The 19,730-nt window shown below is 42.1% G+C and overlaps 1 protein-coding gene across 9 annotated transcripts in view; it reads left to right on the top strand.

Moving 5' to 3' along the window:
* The window catches only part of EHBP1 (EH domain binding protein 1), a 212,207-nt gene that overhangs the window by 37,747 nt on the left and 154,730 nt on the right, over positions 1-19,730 (top strand). For all 9 annotated transcript variants that reach the window (XM_033054322.1, XM_033054320.1, XM_033054323.1 and 6 more), the window contains one exon: positions 8,006-8,059. In XM_033054322.1, coding sequence (XP_032910213.1) covers positions 8,006-8,059 — 54 coding nt within the window. The remainder of the gene's footprint in view (positions 1-8,005; positions 8,060-19,730) is intronic.

Here is a 19,730-nt window from a genome sequence, read left to right as displayed (position 1 = left end):
AAAGGGGCTTGTCTTCCCGCCTCCTTCCACCCCTTGTTTTAATTCCTGCCTTTGGGATTGCCAATGAACACAAGCTTCTTAGGTTGGCAGTGATCATAAACTTGTCTCTCTTCTTAGTAAACAGTAGTCTTCAACTGAGATTCAAAAGTTCACTATCAAAAATTGTTTGCTTTGAGGACCTCTACTTGGGCTAAAAAACTTGTCAGCATTATGTGGCAAATGCTACATGTCTGTACAATCTGAACACTATAAATGTTGCTTAATAATTTCAACATTTAAAGTGAATCAGGAAGGTACAGAAATTTGGATTGTGATTATGGTGTTATATAAAGGATGAGAAATAAAGTTTTTTTGGGGTGCAGCTCTGTGATACTGTGGCTTTGGAGTGAAGGTGTCTTCCAGCCTTCTCTTGCCACCCCATCTTTTTATTTACACTTGTACTGCTTCAGAGTTCTGTTATGTAGAACAGCACAGCAGCTTTGTTAGTTGTGTGACTGAGGGTAGGACTATCTAGTGAGGAAAGGAAGGGCCTCTGGAGTCACTGCCAGGTATTACAAAAGCTTAATTTTACCCAGCACTAATTCTGCAGGCAGATCTGTTCACTCGACTTCTTCCTCTCCCCCAAAAATGAGCCTGCCTGTCACAAGAATTGGTCTGGTAGGAGATGTAGGAGTGTGAATAACCCCAGCAGCTGTGCCTTCTGTAAATGGTACCCACTAGTCTCTGAGGGAATGAGCATTGGATTTATAATCAAAATATTGAGAACCATCACACTGTCAGGCAGCTCTTACTGTAAAATCTGCTCTAATTGATCCTCCAACTCTTCCAGCAAGAGTGCCTGGAAGTGGCCAAATGCCCTTTGTTCTCTGCAAGGGAATGCACGTGTGGCACAGAGCTTGTTGAGCAAGCTGTGTGATGCCCCAGGAGTGCTGTCCCTGTGTGAGACCAACAACCTGCCTGAGTGAGCTGTGAGGGGCAGGGGGCTGCTGGCAGAATATGGTGTTGGCTCAGCTCAGGCTGTGCCCAGTCCTCTGATGGCTCTGTGGCGCTTCAGCTGCAGCAGAGGACATGTTCCAGCACCCACAGAGCTGGCATTTCTGTAGCTGGTAGGTTCTGGGCAAAGGCACTCGAAAAGAACTGGCTGTTTGTCACACAGCTGATGCATTGTCTGGGCAACACTGGAGCAGTGGGAAGGGAAGTATGTGACAGCACTCCGCAGCTGCCTTTCTGTGAGCTGACTTGGAAGTTGGGTATTTATATTGTTCCTTGCTCTAGAAGAAAGGGGACAAAAAGACTGAAAACACCAAAGCTCAGAAAAAGAGGCTGCTCACCTTGCAGTTCTGTAAAAATCCTTTTTGGAGCTGATCCCCTGTGAAGAAGGGTGATTACTGAAGGTTTGGCATTTTCAGCCCGACCTTGTTTAGCAAACAGAAGCTGTTTGCTTTCAGCACCACCTGAGAAGCTCAGGGAGCTGCTGCCTCCATGTCCACCCTAGCAGAGCCCAGAGCAGGGAGCTGGCTGCTCCCACAGGGCTGTGTAGCAATCACAGATAACAAATGAGTGCTGTGGTGCTGTTGGGAATGGAAGGAGTGGGCTCCAGACAGACAGCTATGTGTTGTGGGAAATGATTCACAGTAGTGGCAGTGCATTCGTAAGTGGCTGTTGAAATGTGTTGCTGGTAGGATTAGGAGATAAGTCAAGGTTTCAAGGGCTGATGAGAATGTTAAGCGTCTCCTCTTCAGCAGTCAGCCTGGACACTTGAGAGCTGGCTAAGCAAAGTGCCTGTGATCAGTCAACAGATGAGAGAGTCTGTATTATCTGCACAGCCCTGATTTGGGTGTTACCTTGTTTACCACAACATAATTGTAATTCTTGACAAGGAACGTACTTAAGAGATTAGAACCTTCATTTAGAAAACTTTATTTTCAAGTGAATGTAAGCTTTTTTGTTTGTTTGTTTCAATTAATTCTGGGCTGCTGGTAAAATTTCATAGTGCCCTGGAGTCATGCGGGAAAAAGCATCACATGGATATATTGATTCAGCTTCCCTTGACTAGCTGTAGCTCCTGCCCATCCAGCCCCTGAAGTGCTAATTGCATAAAAAGTTCCATCTGTTCTGAAAGTTCAACTTCTTCCTTTGCTGAGCTCCACATTGATGTTTAGTTATGCCTTGGGTTTTTCAACCAAACTGGAGAGAAAGAAACATCGTGAAACAATAAACCTATTGTGCATTTAAAATCCATAATTTGTAGTGCTTTCATGAAAAGATTCACAAATGCCACAAAAGCCAGAGCTGAATTCCCACTTTTTTTTTGTTACCATGGTCATACTCCAGAAGTTAATTTTTTAAAGTCCTTGCATTAGCAAAGTTTAACTACCACATATTAAAACTTCCATACTTTTCTGTGGATTTATATACAAACAAAGATCTTTATCAGCTGAGAGAGATTTTAAACCAGAATTTTTCACTGCCAAGCAAGCCCAATGCTTTTAGTAAAACTAAATGAACATCAGTTGTACTACGAGGATTTAAATTGCAATTGTTATTTTCTAACTTAAAAGCAAAGTGACTTCCTGAGCAAAAATGTTTGTTCTTCAGGAGTAAGCATGGACTTTGCTTCATTGGATTACACAAAACACTTGTTTTGTCAGTAATGTACATGCTTCATCACACTGATGTACCATTGCAACAACAGGGACCATTACTAGCTCTTAATTCCAGAGTTCGAAAAAGATATTTTTGAAGGCATAGCTTTCTGAGCACACAAAAAATATTTGAGTTAAATAAGAATGAAATAGATGAACCAGGCATACTTGTGTAGTTGAAAGTATTCCTGTCCCCACATATTACTCAGGAAAAAATCCCTATCATTCTTCTTGAAAGCCCAAGTCAATCATGCTTTGATTTTATGGAATAATAACTGGCCATGCTGTAGCAGGAACACTGCACTAAAGCCAATGTGTTATCTCAGAGGAGGAAAAAAAAGAACCCAAATCAGTCCAAATCCTCTTCATAAAGCCATTTATCATAAGTAAAGACCAAGTCTGGGTTCAGAACATGCTTATTTCAGTATAAGAGGGACCAGGTTCCTTGACCAGATACTATGGAGAATACTCCATACAAGTGAAAACCAGTTCCATAGTCAAGGTGTTACGTGTCAGATACAAAAATCATGAGCTTGGCAAAGTAAGCACATTTGCACATCAAAAAATTAAATTATTAAAAACTTAGAAGGTTAGTGGGGGACTAATTTTTAAGAAAGATTTAAAAAAAAAAGACATTCAGTGCTTGTTGCCTTTCTAGCCCAGAGGCCTTACAGGAAAGTGTGAGCTTGGTGTGGTGATGCACAGGGATGTTGCTGCCAATCTCCTCAGAGCTCCCTGCTTTCTGGCAGCTCCAATTAAAGCTGATCACAGTTGTATATGATTTTCTAGACTAATCAGACCTTTGTAACCGGCATTGAAAGCAACAAGAATTGGGTCAAATCTTGAGTCTTGTGCAGTTTCAAGCAGGCAAGTACAAAAGCTGAGGACAGATGCTGGAGTACCCAGAGCATCTGCTGCAGGTCACTGGTAAAAGGAGATCACACACCCTGTCAGCATTTGATGTGATTCACTATGACAGTCCTTAAGCAGTTATTCCCCAAGAAGAAAGACTGAAGATTAAGGCTGGTATGAAGTGATCTAATTGAAAGACAAGCTTCAAAAACCAGGAACGCTTAGGGAGGGAGGCACAGGGAAGGAAGGGAGGAAGGGACTAACAGTCTGAAGATCTTCCCTACCCACTCTGGCTGCTGATTAGGAAATGCAGCAGTGCCCTGATATGTCCTTTGTTCCTAGTGCAAGAAATACAAAAATAAATCTGAATATAACCTCAACAATTGGAGAAGGTTTACCCTTCTTCAGTTGTCTGAAACCACCTTGTACTCTGCAGAAAGGATCTAGTTCTTGACAAGAATGGGTTCATCATGGACTGATCAATAGAGGACAGAAAAATGTGTCTGACTTATCCTGACTTTTTTGGTAGTTGGCATGGATGGGCAGAATGGTGTCACAGAAAGAAGCTAAGGGGTGGGATTGCAAAGAAAAGCTGATGTCCAGTCTCTTGGACAGTTCCCTATTTGCTTCTTACCTGAGCGTTACTTTTGGCACACTAAGGTCATCTTATGAGACAAATTGGAGAGGAAAAGAGGGTAGAGAAAAAAGGCTCTTAAACTGAGCTGAAGATGGTGAAAGGGAACATCAAACAGACAGGAAAATTGGACCCATGTCTTGGTATTAAAAATGATGGTTCTTTATTTACATAGTAAAATGAGGAGGAGCAACAAACTGTTCAATCCATTTGCCCTAATGCTTACAGTTTTCAATTCATGGTGAAACCACAGTGAGTGTTGGATAGAGTGTAGTTCTGCATCTGTGGTACATTGGTGAAGCAAATATGCATTATTAAAAAAAATCTTTTGCCAACTCCCCTCATGCTACAGCAAGATGTGAGGCAACTTGTTTCTTGATCTTTTTAGGTAATTTTCATTATCATTTGCTTTTAGAAAACGGCAATAAAGTCTGTTTTTAACTCTTGACTTTAAGTATTCCCAGCTTATACCTCCTTGCAGGTGAGGTTTTGTGTGCCCTGTTACCAGAGAGTGCTTTCATATAGTATTGGAGCATTCCAAAGGCTGCTGTAACCATTTCTCCTGGAGTTATTCTTCTTTGGAATAGCATTTTTTAAGCTAAAGCATAGTCCTCAAATAATAGTTTGCTAGATACATCACATGAGTTTTATGCAGAGAATGAATGGAGAATATGGATTATTCAGTGAGGGAAGTATGAGGTGTTGTGGTTTTTTATACTGGTATTTACTCTCTTCAAATCTAAAATAAGATGAAAGATTAGCCAGATTTGTAGAAACATCACCTGTTATGGAGACCACATGAGGAAACCTTATCCCAAATGTAACTTGTTGTTTGCAATAGAAACTGTGTTATAACTATAATAGTACAAGAAACGGTTACAACTATAATCATACAAGTATCTGTTTATGTGACCATGTAATGAAGTTGTTAGTTAATTAGACATAGGACTCTTTATGCTGCTCCTTGGGCTTCTGATAAAAGCATTTTTGTGGAAGACTGAAGTCACTTATGTATCTGTTGCAAGGAAATGCTGAGGCTTATGTATATAAAATTATTTAGGGTTTTGTCTTTCTGGAGACATTTTAAAACTAACAAGAAATACATCTTAAAAAAATGTGGATTCACCTTTAAATCTGAAATATGCTATGCATATGTAAAGTGTTCATTTATCAGCATATTTCATACTCTCTGAACATAAGGCTGTTAATTGGAGAAGTCCTTGAAGCTTTTAAGGGCTGTTTTGGGGCAATACACTGCATTTATCTTCCTAAAGTGTTCACAACTGTCGCCTTCTCAAGGTGTGGCGACCTAGTTCTGGCCCGGCACGGTGACCCAACCACAGGGCCGCTCGGTCCAAAAGCTCCAGACACCAATGTGGCGGAAAGCAAATGGCGTTTATTGAGGGGTCACAAGGGTTCTTATAGCTTGGGTAGTTAGTGTTACTTCCTCCTGCTTACGTCAGCAAGGTACATCCAGGTACAGGGCAGGGGTCTGGCTGCAGAGGGGGGTGTGTCCTAACTGACCGTACAGCCCGATATCTTCCGCACGCATGTCCCTAACTCTCTACACACAACTTGCTTTCAAGTATATGCTAAAATGTTGAACATTAAGGAGTCTTTGCATTATACAGAGTTATTTTGCTCTGTCAGATGATCAGAAATACTCAGCAGAGCATCTGGTTCTGTAGCCCTCAGAGGTGTGAGTTTTACTGCCACTGACAGAGAGCTTTGTTTGACTTTATAGATTATTGCCTTGCAAAAACAAAACAAAGAATGTTTTGTTTGTTATATGGACCCTGTTTGTTATATTGGACCCTGACTTTGGAAGCAGTTTTAGGTCAACCTGCAAGCTTGTCCTAATAGCTTTTGAGGGAGTTAGGGGAAAAAGATTGAGCAGGATGAAATATTTAAGAGTTGAGTCACTTATTACGGAGTAGCTTATTAAAACATAAAGTGGTTAATGATCCCATTAAATCTCATTATGTCATTTCATACTGTATCAAAGGAAGCAATTAAACAGAAAGGTAATTGCCTTAGGTTACCTCTTAAAAATTTTAAGTATTTAATAGCTGGGTTACAGAAAGTTACATCTTTAGAATTTATATAGTATGCACCAAACCCTCAGGTATCATGTACTTTATTTACATAATGCAGAATTCCACAAACCTGATTAATGTGATGGAGATATAATTACATAATCTGATATTTACAAGACATTAATTGGAACATGGAAATGCTTCAGTATAATTTTGTATGTATCTACTTGCCCTTCTGTCCTTATGGTTACTGGTATGTTTTGATACTCATTTGCAGTATTTAAATTATTATTAAAAAAAACCCAAAAAATCTCTTAAAAGGTTTATTCATATATAAAAATGAATTATCAGTTTTGGTAAGTTTTTAGCAATATCTTATATTCTTTCACTGGAAGTGTTTTACAGGGGGGCTGCACAAGGAACCCACTTGGCTGGGTTTTGGAGGAAGGATGCGCAGGAGGAGATGGGATAATATCCTCCTGGAAGTGTTATTGTAGTTCATCCAAAGAGGAGGTTTATTTAAGTGCACACTTCCCAAGTTCTTTGTGTGCTGGAAAATAAAAAAAAAATAATAAAATAAAAAAAAAAAAAAGAGAAAAAGAAATTATTTTCTCTGGTTGTAGGTGCTATAAGCTCATTACTTACAAAATATTTTGTGTATGCAAAGAGAACTAGTTAAAAAGTGGCACAGTACCTTTGCCCACTGTCTGACTTCAAAGCTGAAACTGAAACAAGAGTTAAAGGAAAGATTAAAATAAGGTGAGTTAAGAAGGAGCAAATATCTTGATGCATTTTGTTAATTTAGAGCAGCAAGATGGAGTTGCCATGCTTGCTGTAGTTGTCAGGACCAATTGCCAAATAGTAGCAAGCAAACATAGATGCTGAGGGGTCTCATATATGATGTAGGGAAATGCTGATGATATGGAAGTGACTCCAAACACCTATAGTGTGCAAACATCAGAGGCAGAGGAGTAATTGAGTGTTTTCCTGTAACTAGAAAAAATAGGATAGAATTGACGTATAGCTAAAGCAGGTTTCATGTCAAAAGAAAGACTCAAGATATTCTCTTAGTGTGAGAACCTGTTTGCAACAGTAGAAGTTGTTCAGAACGTGGACTGGATGATTAATTATTATTTTTTTAAAAAGTGTTTTGTTTAAAGTAGGATCCTTGATAGACACTTTAGAGGAATGACTTAAGTGTCTTCTCCACTGTTATTTTACTCTCAGACAACAATACAGGCCACTCCAGCAGACTGAAAGCTCATTAAATTTAAAAAACAAAAGCACCAAATAAATGAACTTCATTGTTATTTTTCTTCCTGTTAGTGAAATTGTTTTCTGATCCTCACGTGTGATACGATAGAAATATTGTGAACTCAGGATAAGTATTTAAGAAATCTGCAGTGGAAGGAGGTGCTGTGCTGAAGCTGTGACTTTGGCTCTCTGCTTGTGCTCCTAGAGTCTGGGCCTAAGGAGGTTGGGGTGTGCATCTTCTCACTCCAGGTGGAAGCAAGTGGCTCCCTCCACTGTTATTTGCAAGATTTAGATTTGTTGTGTTTATCTGGGAGGTGGAACTTGAGAATTAAAGAGATTTTTTTTTCCCCCCACTGGATGTTTGTATCTGTAGGAGTCTCTATTAAATCTTCACTGGCAATTTTGCCCCAACTCGTTCATCATATAGTGGACATCCCATAAAGGATACATCCTAGCTGAAATGTTTCCCTCTGGCATCTTCTGTGGGTAAAAATAATTCAGAGTATATGAAAATCTTGGCTGTGTTGCAGTCTCTTGAATCCTGGATTATTTTTAGACTCAATTTCTCTGGTTTTTTTTTCTAGGATCCCCATGCTGAAGAGTTTGAAGACAAGGAATGGATGTTTGTCATAGAGAATGTAAGCTGGAATGTTGTTATGGTTTTTTAATACTTATAAGACTTAATAATTTAAAAAGATTAGAAGGTGTCCAGATGCTGAAAAAGTCTTGAATAAAATTGAGCAGCTGAACCACTATAAATCCTAGCTCTGTAGGAATGAAGGCTTATTAAAATACCTATTGTTATGTTACAACTAAAATACAGGAGAGGGGTTGCTATACTACACTGCTTAAATTCCTTCCCTGTAAGCATCAGTCTGCCTTGCATTAGTTTGTACTGTGAGCAATGGCGTGAACAAGTTAGAGCTGGGTCATGAGTCACTGTTTTATGGGCTGTGACACATCATTTGTGTATGAGCAGGGCAGTGAACAATTCAGAGCTGGGTTATGACATTTGTACGTCCCAAATGGCAGCGCTCTCTTCTGGGGTTGAGTGCCACTCTCTAGGGGAGAGCAGAGCTCTCTCTTTTATGGGTGAACAGTTTGGGGCAGGATGGAAAGGTGGGAGCAGCCATGGTCACACAGTGAGGAGTGTGAGTAATGAGCTGCTCCCTGGGATCCCTCTGCATGTCCTGTGCACCCACTGAAAACCCAAAAGCTGCTCCTGCGAGTCTCCGTCTCCAAGCCAGGAGCTCACAGAGCTCCTCAGAGAGCCGAATTCCTGAAGGCTGTACAAACAACAGGCTTTGCCAAACTGCACTGCTTGACACTGCATGGAGCAAGTGCTTCATGAAGTACTTTTTTCCTTTCCCTTCTCTGTGCTGGGCAGCAGCTTCCGCACTGGGGCTGTCTGGGCTGAAAAAAGGGGAAACTGCTTTACTTGGGGTTTTCTTGAAAAAGAAACTTTGTCTTCAAATACATTTTAAAGGATTGTTGTATCGAGGCAGTGTTTATTGCTCATTAATGTAATTTGATTATGGACTGTTTCTCAGTAACATGATTTAATTTTTGTTGTTTTTAAACAAAAAAGAAATTGCTCTTCTACCAAGTAGTACCACATAGCACTGAAGTGTGGGGAAGCAATGGATTTGCATGTTATCGTTTTTCACCTGAAAAGGCTTCTTTTTCCTGTCAATATTTGAAAATTATTTAAGTGTCAAAAGCTAAGATTTATTCTTATCACCAGTAACTGAACATTTAAAAGGGTTGAAAGCAAAGTGCTTTATTTATGCTCTTGTTTTAAATGTCAAGTTTCTATTTTCACTTACAACACTTGTTAACACAAAATGCAGTTTAGTTGCTGTTTCCTGGAGTTCCCTTTTCTTTCTCACGTAGTTTATTTTAATCAGGGAAGTCTCCATCTCCAATTGTCACCGTACAAGTAGCTCTGGATAAAACAATGTCAGTGTATTTCTCAGCCAACTCCTCTGGGTGTTGCTGGATTTCCTGTGGCGTTGCAAATGATTTTTTTTTCAGGATTTTATATGGGGCATGTAGACTGAGTTTGTGTCCCGCTTTCTTTACATGTTTGTGTATTCCATGTACAGGGGACAGCAGACCATCTGCTGCCTGCTGTTATTGCTCTCTGCCTCACACCTTTGCTGAGGCGTGCAGGGCAAGCTTCTGTTACATGGGAACTTCTTTACAACCTCAGTTGTGCTGTTAGTTCATCTCACAAGAGCTGTCAAATAGTCACTGGTAGGTAGATGTTTATTCTTTCATTGGAGGATATAGAAGTAGTATCCTCAGAATAATAAATTTCATAATTTTACCGCAAAAATTACTGAGAGCTAAAGAAACTATAAAACTGTCTGCTTTCAATGACTTCTTTATTTATTTTTTTTTAATGCTGGAAGAGATGGAGAAACTCTTTCCCAGGGTAACAGCTCCACTTAGTGGTGGATGAAAACATGTTCATCAGTTCGAGCAAGTGACAAATATTCCAATGGCTGGCTGACATTCCAGAGCATGGAACACTTGCCTACTAGAAATAGGGGAGGCAGGAGGTTGTTCTCCTCACTCTTTAAATTATAGACATTCACCCTCTTCGGGCCTAAAGTGTGATTTGCCTGGTTTTACAAAAGCATATTTGTCATTAATCTGAAAAGACCAGGTCACCTTTGGGAAACATGGGGACTTTCACAGTCCTTTGGGATCTCTTCCATTTTCTCCAGGGATGTTCTCTGCCCTGAGAGGCTGCAGGGCTTCCCTTCCTCTTTGGTCAGCAATACTCAGAACACAAAATACTGAAGTCTGAAGAGCTTAGGGATGTGCTTTACTGTATGTATAATCCATAAATAGTTTGATCATAGAGCAGTTTCTTACCATTTAAATGGTAAGCCTTTTCTTTATCTTCTTCACAGCTGTGTTCTGTGTATATTTAGTAATAACTTTCTTGTCTCTAATTTCATTTCTGTTTAACCACATTCTGTGCAATTGATTATCTGCTTTTACTTCATGAGGCAGTTCTTGGAATTATTTTGGTGTTTTTTATGTTCTACTGAATAATAACAGGTGTTCAGATTGGCTGTTGCAAGTAGGAGAGCAAGAAATTCATGACTAAGAATAAGACTTGCCCATGTGTAGAGTGGTAATAGGCTTTCAAAATCTTACAGACTGGTGTTAGTGTATTTTGCCTATTCCATTTAAAGAATAAGGACAAGTTGCTTTCCATTTTATAAGCCACTTGCTCTAGTAAATGACTTTTCTCTCTCATTGCTTCTGTAGGTAACAGAATATATGCTGTTTCTACACTTAGTTCCTTTCATTGTCCCCTCAGAGGTGTCAGGTGGGGGGGCAGTTTTGAAACAAAGGCTGCACCTCTGCAAAGAGTTCAGCTGACCCGAAGTTTTGGGTTGTGTTTTATGGTCTCTGCAGATTGTTTAGCTAATGGAATGAGAAAGGGATAGGAGGGAAGAGAGGAGGTTTAAATTGGTCCGAAGATGTGGAAGCTTTCACTGGCTCTGTCTACAAGAACTTTGTCTCAAATTAAGGTATCTGAAGCGATGGAAGAATGTCATTTTGCTTCCTAGCAAACTCAAAGCATGGAAAAGGATGTTAAGAACATCCACTGAAGACAAACCATAATGTTTACTTGTTTGCTGGCAGTTTTGTAGACAGTTACTTCCTGCATTCTTAATGAAACTGAGAGTCATGGAATGTTTTTCAACTTGAAAATGCACATACTATGAATCAAGTTCCCCAGCTTTTTGTCAAAAATATTTTTGAGCCCATGTTTGTGCCTCTAAGAGCATAGTAATGTATTCCAGAATTCATAGTAGGCTTCTCTGTCTTCCCACCTGTGCTTATGTTTCACGGTTGTCCATAGGTCATTCCCAGGGTTCAGAGCTGTTTGAGCAAGCCCTTTCCAGTAGGAAATTCCAATGACAATAATTTCTGTTGTTCCTGACACAAATTTGTGTGGCAGCCTATTAAAACTTGGTCTTTAATAATTCCAGACCTACTGATTTGGCAGGTGGATGGGGAAAAATGCCCCACCTGTTAATGAAGCTTTGCTCATGGATTCCTGTGAGTTGGTGCTGGAGGCAGCCTCACCTGTCTTGTACTGTTGCTTCAAGACAGTATAATTTCAGACAAACACTGCTAAACAGTTAAAAAAAAAATAAATTAAGGTAGGCTCTCTGCAGAATTGCCAGTCAGCCTCTTCTAGTGCTCCATTGTCCTTGTTGGGGGGAATCATTCTGGCCAAATCTTTGTTGATGAACTTTAGGCTGCTCTTCGTGTCCTTAGCAATTACAGCTCTGGAGAACAGTCTGCTGTCTGTGGCTGGAGGCTCCCTCCTTCTCACCTCAGTCCCCAGTAATGTGACATGTGGGATTTAACTTCCCATGATTTCATTAGCAGGTCATTAGCATTCTCTTTCCACAGATTCATTTATGTGAGGGAGTACTCAGAGTCCTGCTCTGCTCCTGCTGCCCATGGCTTTAAGGACAAAAGGAGAAAATGCTTTCAGGGAAAGCATTCCAGGCAGAATTTCCAGGCTGTTCCTGTACTGAGAACTAGGAGACTGGACTGACTGCTGTATCTGTCTTTCCTAGACAGTCTTCAGGAAAACTTTGATGCCTTTTTAGACACTGTTTTCTAATCATGATTTTTTGAATAAGACCCACTGAAGCTTCTGGAATGAGGGGAAAAAAGGAGTCTGGAGTTTGCTGATCATTCTGGCCTTCAGGGAAGAGCTACAAAGAATAACGAGCTTAAGCTGAAAAAATGAGATCTGACTTTTCCTTCTGTCTGTCACTCTTCTGTAGCTTCAGGAACCCCAGCCTAGAAAGAGTTCTGAATTGACCTCCACTCAAATATTGCCAAAGCCTTGAAATAAAAGAAATGTTAGAAAACATTACAGAACAATTGACAAAATCCAGTTTCATTTTATTGGTTACAAGTGTGTTCTTTTGTGATTGTCATCCCCCAGTCCACCCTTCTCCCTGTCGCCTCTGAAATTCTGGATCATGGTTGCTTATGATGATTTCTCATTTTGAATGCCCTGGAGCATGTTTTATCATTCACAGGTTTGGGAAGATTATTTCTCTCTCTTAAAATGCCTAGCATGACACCACAAATAAAGATGATAAATGAAGTGAAAGTAATGGGAAAGAGAGGGCAGGTGGTGGGACATAGAAATAAATTTGTTTCTCGTCTTAAAGGAGACCAATTTTGAATGTGATATAATAAAATGAGGTATTAGCAAAAAGTTAAGTTTTCATCAGATACAGGTCTGAATATGTTGTTTTCCAGATTAAGCTTTTAGAGAAATAACTCATTTGAATAGGAACAGTAATTAGCCCAGAATTTTGGTGAAAGCATACTTTTTAGTGGCTGGTTCAATATCTTTTACTATAGTTCTGCTGCAAAACTAACTCTACAAGGGCAAGTTTTGCCCTATATGCGAATCTAATCTTCTCACCTGTTTCTGGAAATAGATGTTGGGAAGCAAATGCCAGCATAGCCTGGGGAATTGAAATTCTGAGTACTGCTGATGCTGTTTGCTGGAACAACCTGGGGAAAAGGCTGACATAGGAACAGGGTGAATTCCTTACTTGCTGATCAATTGCTATATAAGAATTTATTATAAAATCTTAGGTATCTCTTCTAGGGCATCTTTGTAGCATGTGAGAGCTGAAGTTTAAATTGGCTATTTCCTTTATTTAAGAAACAGTAGTAAAGGCCTCTCTATCCATTCGTTTTGTATTTTTTTGCTTGGAGTAATTTTTTGCTGAAAATAATAATTGATCGGGTTAGCTTTTTTCTGAATTAAATGTCTGCATTAAATATATTTAGAATAGCTCATAGTTCAGACATGCTTTCCTGGTCCTTTAATTCCCCTGTCATATTCTGCTGTGTGATTATGTGAACTGTGACTAGCTGCCTGTGTAAATTAGGCTGAGTATTCTGGTTTAGATATAGCTAGGAATTAAATGCTGCTTTGTCAGCTGTCTCACTCTTGTTCTGCTTTAAATGTAATAGAGGTTCAGAAAACCTGTTTTAGTTTTTGCTTACATTAAATATTTAGCACTTTGTTCTAGTTGAGAAATCTCCGAGATTAGGCCTATGAAGCAAAACTTGCAGAAATTGTTGTCTTGATTGGCTGCTCTGGCTGTAAAGGAACCAGGGTAGGAAATCTTTCTCAGAGGCCTGATCCTGTGCTTTTCCAGAAATACAGTGTTGTTCCTTCTGTGCTCCATGATGGCCTTTCTGGGCAATTTTAACTAAAATGGAAATATGATCAGGGACAGGGTCCTGACTCTGGAAAGGAGCAGGAGAGAGACTGGATCACTCTGGTTTGGGGTGTCTGAGAGTGGGTGACTCCTCTGTGTGTCCACACTGACCCTACAGGAGTCCCTTACTTAAACAATCCCCTTGGATTCGGCACCTTCTCTGAAAAGTACAGAAGACAATGGAAGTGGATTGCACACTTGAGTTCTGCTGGATAAATTTTACACCAAATGCTGTAGGACAAGTAAACTACCAGCTGTATTGAGGGCAAGTATTACAGGAGGACGGTGTGAAAAACTGTTTTCCCCTCTGCATGGCCCAGCACGAAGGGGAGGCACCAGCAGCCCTGGTTCCAGGCAGTCATTGTGAGGGCAAGAGCTCCATAAACTTTTCTGGACAACACAGTTAATAAATTGATATTTTGACCTGCAGCCACTCCTGTATCCCAGGGAAAGCCTGTTAGTGTTCACTTAGGACATACAACTTACTGTCTGCAGTGTCATTTTCCTTCTGGCCAAAACAAGATTGTGCCCAGATCATCTGGGTTGCTGTGAGTCCTTTCTGTCATTAATACATAATAACCTATTAAAGCAGAGCTGACAGATGACAAAAATATTATTTAAATAAGAATTTTAGAGAAATTGTTAAAGTAACTCCTAATGTCTAATTAACCTTTTACACTTTCAATAGTTTTTTTTTATCGTGAATGAGTGTGAAATGTGAGTCCATTGAATTCTACTGTGTTTTTTCAAAAATAGTTATGAAAATTTACTTTTGTTATTCGATCTTCATTCTCCTAAATGAAATGCACAGTCCTTTAAATAGTGTTGTTTCTGATGCTGTGTTAATAGCTGTACTAAGTGCATCTTTATCAAACATAATTTGCCATGTGCTATGGCAATTTTGAAAACTACAGCATTTTGGTTTAACATTTTCTGGTGAAGGAGACATCTCGTTTTCTCACATTTATGCCACAGTTATGTGGGAAGCTCTTGCAAGTGGCAGCTGGAAAAAGAAATCCCCTGGGCCCTCGGCAGAGCGTCCTGGGTGTGAGGCTCCGGCTTTGTAGCTCACAAAGCGTGGTACACTAACATACATGGCAACATTTAATTTATACAGTTACAATTGATTCACAGCAGTAAAGTACAACTGTTTTCTGTTGCTTAGAACCATTTTGTTTGGATTTTTGAGGGGAGGCTATTTCCTGCTAGAAGAATCTGTCTCCTATAGCTGTACAAGGCAGCTGTTTGGAGTTGCTGTCAGTGGTGTCCTTTACCAGATGGAGGGAGAAGCTGATAAGGCAGACAGCTTTGGAAACAAACCTCTAATACTACATTAGGCATGTTTAAAACCTGCAGTGTGTTTCAGCCACTCTTAGCATATGTTTATTCATAGAAAATCAGCACTAAAATACACTGGCCAGTGCATGCAAGAGCTGGAGTCTGCAGGAGATTGTTTCTCTTTCAGACATCAAATACATAAGAGTGTCTTGGTAATTGTTCTACAGTAGGGGTCTAATCATACTCTGGGCATAAGCTTAACCAAGCAACTTGCCTTTTAGTAGAAAAGTATTTGCTTTTAAGATTGTTCAGCATGCCACATTTTTTCTGTCCAAGTGTGTTTTTACATCTCCGTACAGGCATGGCTTTGTGTTTGCTCTTGATGCAGTTCAGAATATCGTTATGTAAAATACCACTGTCAGGGGCAGCATTATACTGGATAAATTTCATTTTTGACCTGGTAGCTCTACAGTGTTAAAACAGCAGCATATGCTGCTGCCATGTAGTACAAAATATTCAGTATGGAAAATGGAAAAAATGGCAATGCATTTAATGAAAAATATTTTTGACATAAGTCACCTTCAAAGGCAGATAATCTGGGAGTCAAATTGAATATTTTGGTTGATTTGAGATAATACCTTGCAATTGCATGTGCTCAAGGTACAGAAATATGTGTCAAAAAAGAATTAAAATATCCATTATTGTGTAAAATGTAACTCTGCATTAAGTAACTGGATAGGATTGTACATGCAAGCAGTTGTAATTTAACTGAGAGCATGTTATTTAAAAATAGTGGCCACCAGCAGAACTATAGCCAGCTGACAGGAAAATAAGAGTTCTGGCCTCCTGAAAACCCTTGTTATTAGGAAAACCATCTGGGAGTGTAATAGCTCAGAGTGTTATTTCTTTCAGCCTTTTATCTTTGGTTGTTAGCTGTCTTAATAGAGTTTAATATAATAAAAATTAATTGACCTCCATAACTTAATTGGTGCCATTTAATTCGTTTTCCTCCCAGCATATTCTTCATTCTGAATTGATGCTACACCATCATATTGTGTTTTTTGTGTGATTTTTCTCTTTTCTCATTGTTTTGCATCATCAATATCTGAGCTAAGTGGCTTCTTGAATCTTGACAAGCAGTAGAAATGAACTTTTTCTGGTTTAGCTTAAGTATGGTGGGAACCTGAGTCTTGGCTGAAAAGACTGCCTGAATAAAATGGTATTGAATATGGTGCTGTAAAGGGCATTTCATAGCTTATCAGTGTTTTCTCTCTTTCCACATTCCAGCATTAATATAAGATTAAACTGAATTTTTGCCAAATGTATGACTCATACAGAGTTGCATCCCTGAAGTCAAAGGTTACTGTTCCGAGCATGGTGGACTGTACGTTCTGGACAGGGTTAATTTTTGCAGTCTGGGAGGGGAACAGAGGAGGATTTCCCCCAGCTTCTCACTCCTTTTTTCTCCTTCAGCTAAACTAGCTTTTGAGAATTTTGTATTTCCCTTGGATGCTAAGGAAAGCATTTTCTTGTTGCCATGTCTGCTATGACTTCTCAGTGCAGTCCACGCCTGCTTAGAGTCTGGACAGAGATTTCTGGGAAGGTCAACCAAAGATCTGCCCTAAGGGTGGATAGTCATGGGTGCTGTGGAATGTGGGAGGAAAATGGGCCAGTATTTGGGGAAATTCTCTGCTCTGATGGTTTGGAAGTTCACTCGTAAACAACAATGGGACCCTGGTAAAGTGAGAGGGTATTTGCAAGGAGAATGCTGTGGCAACTCCAGAGAGAAGCAACTTAGTGAAGTGTGCTGGGTCCTGGCTGCTCTTCATGGACACTGTTCACTGCTGGACAGCACCCTCAGGGGGAGGAGGAAATCAGACCTACAGGCACCTTGGCCTCTCACACTGAGCTGAATCAGAGGGACAGCCTGTAGCAGCAGGTCCTGTACAGAAAGAGAAATCCAAGACCGAATAAGTTTGCATAGTGAGGGAGGAAGAGGAAGCAGGGCCCTCACAACAGGAGGAAGAGGCAGAGATCATCACCTGATCCCTACCCCAGACTGAGCTGTGAGATTTAAGATTTCAGCTGCCAGTTTGGTGACCCCCTGCTGAGCCCCTGGTGACCTGGCTGCTCCAATGCTGCAATATCACGGCCCATGGTATGGAAGCCAAGTACGTGAGATCCCTGGCATGTGGGCATTGACAAGGGGATTGGGAAGAGGGCAGAAACTGAGTCTCTGGAGGCCACTCCTGCCAAGTGTGAGGGTGCACACAAGAGGTGGAATGCCATGGAGGAAGGTACCTGAGACAATCAGTTGTGCTGGAGGTAATCTATAAGAGTTCAAATTACAGGAGTCCCCTGTAGATCCAGATAAGGTCCAGAGGACACAATCCTCGTGGTGGAAATTTGTATGGAGTGTGCCACTGTTGTGTGTCACTCACTGGCATTGATGTCAACGAAAGGAGAACAAGCAGTGCTTCAGGTGACTGCCCGACTCCAGCAATATGAAAATCATCTCGTTGCCTCCCTAACAACTTGTGTCTCAGCTGTGGAAGGATCATCCAAAACTGTGGACAGACTGGAAAGACTCGAGCAAGTTAGAGAGGAAACATCCCATGTCCCACCAGTACAGACCAGAGTCTCTGCTACTGGGAGCAAGCACCCCCTGCTTGATAGGAGTTCACACCACAAGTTACCCTGGGTTCTACCTGCATGACCACATGGAGGACAGGTGGAAGTGGGATGGAAAACTCACCTCTGCCCAGGCAACACAGATGTGTGAGTTGAGAATAGGAATGACCACCACAGGAAATTGTTCAAGGGTAAATGCCACTCCAGTTTCCAGTGGGCAAGTCCTCAGACAGGAGGGGGCAGGCAGGGAGTTAGTGGAGCATGCTTTGGAGAGTCTCAGTGGGAACACTAAATTGGGGAGAACCATTCCTTAACCACAACATTGTACTTCAGCAATTCTCACATTTTCCAGTGGCCTGAAAAATTATATATATATATATATTTAAATAGCAGTATTTCTGCTTCTGGAGGGTTTTCTGTAGACTATAACTGGGAACAATTCAACCTGCCTTTCCTGGCAGGCTAGGCAGGGTGGATGGCAGGTTTTCCAAGTTGGTTTTAATACCGTGTGCAGCATAGCCTGAGATAGGAAACAGCTGTGTCTGACTCTGAGGACTTCACCTGCTAAAAATAAATACATTTACTAGTTTTCAGAGATTTTCTTTAAAGACTCAGCTTTTATAATATACAGTAATTTCACGAATACAAGCCGCACCAATTTGACCAAAATTTTGGTGGAAACCCGCAAGTGCGGCCAATATTCCGGGGCGGCTAATACATTAACAAAATTCTAAAAGCTGCCAACACGGAAGTGAGAGCCCGCGGCAGCCCCAAGCCAAGCTGGAGCCCAGCCGGCCCCGGCAGAGGTAGGAAAGCCTGGCAGAGGCGGGGCCAGCAGTGTGGGGGGCGGGCGGCAGAGCCTGAGCCAGCAGGGCGGGGCGGGGGGGCGGCAGAGCCCGGGCCAGCAGGGCGGGGGAGCCTGGGAGAACTGGGGCTAGCAGTGCAGGGGAGCATGGCAGAAGCAGGAAGGCTGGCGGGTGGGGCTGCCTGGCAGCGGGGGAAGCCCAGCAGAATCGGGGCCAGCAGCGTGGGGGAGCCCGGCGGTGCGGGGGCCTGCAGTGCCGGTCAGGGCGAGGAAACGCGGCGGCGGTGCAGACGGGAGGGGGCGGCCGGCGAGCCTGGCGGCGGCAGCCCTGCCGGCGGGGCGAGCGAACGCGGCGCGGGGCGAGTGAACGCGGCGCGGGGCGAGAGAGGCACGGCGCGGGGCGAGCGAGCGAGGCGCGGGGCGAGCGAACGCGGCGCGGGGCGAGCGAGGCGCGGGGCGAGCGAACGCGGCGCGGGACGAGCGAACGCGGCGCGGAGCGAGCGGCGAGCCCGGCGGCGGCGGCGGCAGCCCGCCGGCCGGGCGAGCGAACGCGACACGGGGCGGCCGGCGAACCCGGCGGCGGCGGCGGCAGCCCTGCCAGCCGGGCGAGCGAACGCGGCAGCGGGGCGGTGCTGACGGGAGAGGGGGGCCAGCGAGCCCAGCGGCGGCGGCAGCACCACCCGGCCAGCCCCACCGAGCCGTGGCGCTGAGCTGGGCCACCCGGCCCCGTCGGCAACCATGAGCGGGCCGAGCCTGCCTGGCCCCGCCCCGAACCAGTAAAGCCCGCTATGCCGCGATCCTGTTACTAATTGGCCAATTTGTGAAAGCTGCGCACGGATTCTCGCGACGAACGAAAGTGCGGCTAATATTCGGGGTGCGGCTTATCTATTGACAAAGACAGCAACATTGTCGAGGCACCGGGGGTGCGGCTTATAATCCGTGCGGCTTGTATTCGTGAAACTACTGTAGTTTTAATGATTTATACTATATGACTGTTCTGCTCAGCAAGGGATAAGATTAAAGAAACTCTTAAAGCTTTCCTCCCTAAAGCCAAACAACTCCATGAAACAGTCTCCAGTCACAGGAAGGCACAGCACAAAATTCAAAGAACACATACAATATTTACCAAACCAGAAGAAATGTTGAAAATCATGTGAAGAATTGTGTCTCCTATTTTTATCTGTAAAGTAGATCCCTGAAATGAAAATTACTTACATTTGCATTCTTTTTTTCCTGTTGAAAAGTGAGAAGTTATTTGAAATGTGAGATTTGGTAGTGCTTTTCACTTTTGAGTGCTAA

The sequence above is a fragment of the Catharus ustulatus genome, chromosome 3 (genome assembly GCF_009819885.2).
Source record: "Catharus ustulatus isolate bCatUst1 chromosome 3, bCatUst1.pri.v2, whole genome shotgun sequence".
Taxonomy (NCBI): domain Eukaryota; kingdom Metazoa; phylum Chordata; class Aves; order Passeriformes; family Turdidae; genus Catharus; species Catharus ustulatus.
Note: the sequence above shows the minus strand (reverse complement) of the source record. Positions and strands in the feature narration are given on the sequence as shown.